At 37.3% G+C, this 5,115-nt stretch overlaps 1 protein-coding gene across 1 annotated transcript in view; it reads left to right on the top strand.

Annotated features, from left to right (window-relative positions):
• The window catches only part of LOC139808321 (uncharacterized), a 9,238-nt gene extending 6,127 nt beyond the window's left edge, over positions 1 to 3,111 (top strand). Inside the window, exons 2-3 of the mRNA XM_071770166.1 lie at positions 1,974 to 2,145; positions 2,648 to 3,111. Coding sequence (XP_071626267.1) covers positions 2,019 to 2,145; positions 2,648 to 3,093 — 573 coding nt within the window. The 5' untranslated portion in view covers positions 1,974 to 2,018 and the 3' untranslated portion in view covers positions 3,094 to 3,111. The remainder of the gene's footprint in view (positions 1 to 1,973; positions 2,146 to 2,647) is intronic.
• Positions 3,112 to 5,115: the final 2,004 nt, after the last annotated feature.

The following is a 5,115-nucleotide window of genomic DNA, read 5'->3' as shown; positions in this document are numbered from 1 at the left end:
TTCGAGGTCAAGCAGAACTATGTTAGAGAATAGAACTATGTCAAAGAAGAGGATCGGCATATACTAATAATAAAATCAGAAATAAAACTGGCACTCAAGCTGTAACTGTGAAAGACAGCGAGTGTTGACGGAATAGTCTCGGAAATGTTTAAAGAACCGATAAAACAAGTGTAGACCTATGTTTCCTATATAACAAAATATGGAAATTATATATCCCAGGTAGCAAGCACTCGTCATTTTGACGTCAATTGACGTCAAAAGACGTCAAAATGACAGACTTTTGACGTCAATTGACGTCAAAATGACGAGTGCTTGCTACCTGGGATGGCTCAACGAGTGGCTTATCAAATTTATGTATATTTTATACTAATTTATACTAATTCATAAGAAAAGGACAAAAACACAATGCTCCAGAAAGTAGGCCTAAAAATCAATCCCTCCAAGATAAAGATGATCAAAAATCACACTCAAGAAAATGAACCTGGATCTAAAGTCATAAATGAAATCGAAGTAGTTAAAGATTTCATATACCTGTCAGTCAAAATATCGAGCATAAGTAGTTATCAAGGGGAAACAAAGCGAAGGATGGCAATAAGCCGAGATGCTGTTGTAAGGCTGATGAAAATATGGAGAAATTGCGGAATAACAAAAGCCACCAATAAAGATAATAAGGATAGTGAGAGCACTCATATTTCCCCATCGTGATGCATGAAATATAATCGTGGACAGTGAAAATGGCTGACAGAAGACAAATTCAGACCTCTGAAATGTTTATTTGGTGATGGAAGTTGAGAATCCCATAGACTGCAAGACGATCGAATGACTCCATTCTAGAGGAACTAAACATCATAAAGAGACCGAATGTTATCGTACAAAAAATCATTATATGGATATAAATATTTCGATCACACCATGAGAAAAGATAAGGATTCGCTGGAAAGACTACCCTAACAGCACGATATATTGCAGCAATATTGCAGATATGACAATTTTTTCGCGGAGTTATGCTTATTTGAAGTTAAGCAAATTTTTGACGTAAATTTTTGTTGCGATAATTTTGTTGCCCAGTTTATATATAAAGGGAAAATAGTATATTGTACAACTAGTGGGAAAAATGGTCGATTCTGAATCAGTGTGAAGTTGGTCGCACTCGCTTCGCTCGTGCGACCATCACACTCATTTGGGCTCGACCACTCTTCCCACGAGTTGTTCATACTATTTTTCCTAACAAGAGCGTGAAACAGGCCGCTTTTCGCGCTTGTTTTACAATTTCATTTCTCCACTAGTTGAGAAATGGCTCCATGTTTCAACGCTTACGTCATCATTGCGAAATGGATCGTTTTACTCACTCAAAACAAGCGCGAAAAGCGGCCCATTTCACGCTCGCGTTAGGAAAAAATTATTTTAACTCACATATATATCAATTATATTAATTAAATATATAAACATAAGTCATGGAGCGTGTCAATGTACCAATGGTCGGACAACTGACACATAGGTTACAGCCTAGTATTCGGACATAACTTGTCTCAGTGTCCGACCAATTAGAAAATTAGTATGTTAAAGAAAAATATTGTTATAAATAAATATTTAATGACAAAAAACAGCTCCAAATTGGTGTTTATATACTTAATAATATTTTATTCTTGTCAAAACTTAAACAAATAATTTATTTCATGAAATAGGGCATTTAACCTACAAGTAAAATAAGTTCTCAGCCAGACGGATCGCCCGCTAGTAAAGTACGTGTTCAGAACCTTAAAGCCCCGGACACACAAATCGACGGAAGACGTAAGACGTAAATCGTAAGGAAATCCACTAATCAGAGTCGACTATTCCCCTCTTCTTCCCTCTTAAAGAGGGGAATAGTCGACTCTGATTGGTGGATTTCCTTACGATTTACGTCTTACGTCTTCCGTCGATTTGTGTGTGAAGGCCTTAAGCCTCATCACCCTTCTGTTCTCGATCTCTAGAGTTACCATATTACCGGAAATGCTAAGTTACGAGGCCAGGCGCTTATGGCCCTATTTTGGCTCCGCCACCGAAAACTGCGGCGATTCATCAATCGGAGGGACCCAGGATTCTGGCCGGAGTGGCAGAAACTCATCACCCAGGACGATTTCTACAGATACTACGCTGGAAATTGTTAGTGAAAGATTGTGTTTATATTTGTTTATGCAAAGTTTATCAATGCTTACACTATTTATGAAGAGTTTTATTGATGTTTACACTGTTTAGAAGCACGTTGCAAACACTTGGTTAACCCTCTGTTAAGAAACATTTTATAAGTACTTAGAAAACTATAATGGAAACGTTTGAGACTATTACTACGTTTACGCGAGCGTTACTTCTGTAGTAACTTACGATAATTAATTCACTCGTTTACGTGGAGGAAATTATCGTAAGTTACTACAAAATCCCGTTTACGCGAAAGAAAATCCCGTTTACGTTATCGCGTAATATATGTTATTATAAACGCCACTTAAACACTTCATAAGAAAAACAGCCGTGAACATCTCATAAACAATTCCATGTTTAAATTTACATCTCATAAACAATTTAATAAATGTTTTAAAGCTCAAATGAAACATCTACAAGCTCAAGCAAACATCTTATAAATATCTTATAAATATATAATTTTCGCCAGGTTTACCGCAACGTCCAACGTACCGGAAAGTCCAGACCCGGAGGAAGGAACTCCGCATTGTCGCCATACAGACGGAGGAGACAATGCGGTGCCAGGCGACGCAGGCCCTGCCCGTCCCGGGAGAAAGGAAGATGATGAGTCCCCGAGAGGCTCGCGAGGAACGGACCAATAGGAGCGGCTGCTGGAACTGTACCGCGGAGTGGCACTTCTACGCCAAGTGCCCCCTTCCCCGTCAAAGGAAATTTTGTTACGGGTGCGAGGAGCAAGGGGTAACCCTCCGAGAGTGCCAGCGTATCGAGAGGCACAACCATTCACCGCCCCTCAGAGGCCCCAGAACCAGCACCAGAGCCGCAGCTAACCAAGACAATCATGAAGGGGAAAGTCTATTACCAAAGATGGCTCCTGTATTACCGTTACCGTTACCGTTACCGTGTAGTCCACAATAAAGAAATACCTAAGATGAACTTGAGTCTAATCCTTATTCTCCTTCCGCTGCACGTATCGGTCTTTTGTGGGTGCTCGTGTGTTGGGTGGCAATCCGGACGAGAAACGGACTGGGGGGATGGGAGTTCCCAAAGACTTGAGGGGCAGTAAAAGTTTTGTTGGACAAATGAAGTTATGTGAATAGACGCCTGAGTGGTCATCGGCGTGCCGGGGCTAATACCCCCTCGGCGTTCGTTTGGGAAGGGGGAGTTGTGACCTTGTGACGTGACAGGGTCGCGTCACAACCCACACGGTAGCTTGGGGTTACCGCTTCGGATAAAATAGCTGCGTTTATTGTAGTGCGAAGTTATGACGTAGCACACTTCCATTAGTGACATCACACTTATTACTTTGTTAGCACTACCAAGTACCTCCCCGAACAGTCTTTGCGCTAAATAGCGTTAATAACGCGCTCCGCAAACGCAACTCCAGTACTTAATATGAAAAACATTTAAGAAATCAGAGTGCACACATTTATAAAATATATATACACACGCTTTCATTTATCGGCTCGTTATGTTTATAATTCGCATGAGAATTTAAAATAGAATTGTATTTAAAATTCTATTTTTATGCATTTATACATATAATATATATATGTATATATATATATATATATATATATATATAACATTATGACAGGAACAAAAGCATTTTTCCACGCTATTATATTAAATTATATTAAATTTTTTCGTAAATTTATCCACAGATCGCTATTTTTATATTGAAAAGATGTATCTTGAAAGATTTATATTGAAAAAATGAGGATACGTTGAATTTTTCAATTATTCGATATCAAACAAGACGATTAATCTTACGCGATAAATTTTTTATTTTACAATATTTTTATATTTTATGCATTCTATTATCCTCTTAATTAATTAAATTAAAACGGAAGATATAATAATATCAAGAAAATATTTAACATAGTGAGCCAAAAATAAACTTTTTACAAGTTTTTAATTACGATAATTGAGCGTTAGAATAAGTACGAAATTACAAAAAAAAATTTCTACATAAACTTATAAGCAATAATTATAAAGCATTTTTTTTTCGAAAAATTGATTAGACATAAATTAAATTTGTATCTAGATTTACAGTCGATCGGCCATATATTCCCTCGTAACATAATACAAGAATAGCATGTCTTGCTTGTAATATCATCTGATTCTCGAAACGACCGCTTGAAATGAGTCGTAATCCCCATCCCACAGCCTATGCTATCATTTATATTTGCGGAAATAGTCACCGGAAGACATACGCAAACTTGCCAGCGGATATACCTACGTGAAAATGTTCCTTAGAGAATCGAGACGAAAATCGGACCACAGCAAATGACTCATCGTGATTTACGATGATCGATGTCATTTCAAAAGGGAGGGAGGCTAATAATGAAAATTTATTCTTAGAAATAAATGACTCATGTGACTGAAAGTATAAATATACTTTCGCATTCTCTTGAATATGAATGACGTTAATTGAATTTTTTTTAATGGAAGAACAAATGTCGAAACAATGCGGACAATTCATCGTTCGTTACATATGTACATACATCTATCACGAAACAACAGATATATTAAAGGCTTGCAGACATGAATTTCTTCGTTAAATGCGTTTATGATAAAACTGCCACAAAAATACACATTATTCAATCGTAATAACAAATGCAAACCAGTTGAAGGAAAAATTACTGAATTCTGCAATAAATGTATTTTGCATCGGACTTTTTGTACGTCTTGACATACTTTTATTAAAAATTCTCGATAGCTATACACAAAGATGGATGTTCGCCACATACCATGCTTTAATCCTTGATCGAGACTGCAATTAATTTTTCACGGTACACTGTGATTCTCTCCATTAACATTTTTAATTAAAATAAAAGATATTTATCTGATTCTTGTGTGCGTGCGTGCGCGCGTGCGTGTCATGTGTGTGTGTGTGTGTGTGTGTGTGTGTGTGTGTGTGTGTGTGTGTGTGTGTGT

This window comes from Temnothorax longispinosus, chromosome 2, assembly GCF_030848805.1.
Source record: "Temnothorax longispinosus isolate EJ_2023e chromosome 2, Tlon_JGU_v1, whole genome shotgun sequence".
NCBI classification, from domain to species: Eukaryota; Metazoa; Arthropoda; class Insecta; order Hymenoptera; family Formicidae; genus Temnothorax; species Temnothorax longispinosus.
This window is presented reverse-complemented; position numbering and strand designations above follow the sequence as displayed.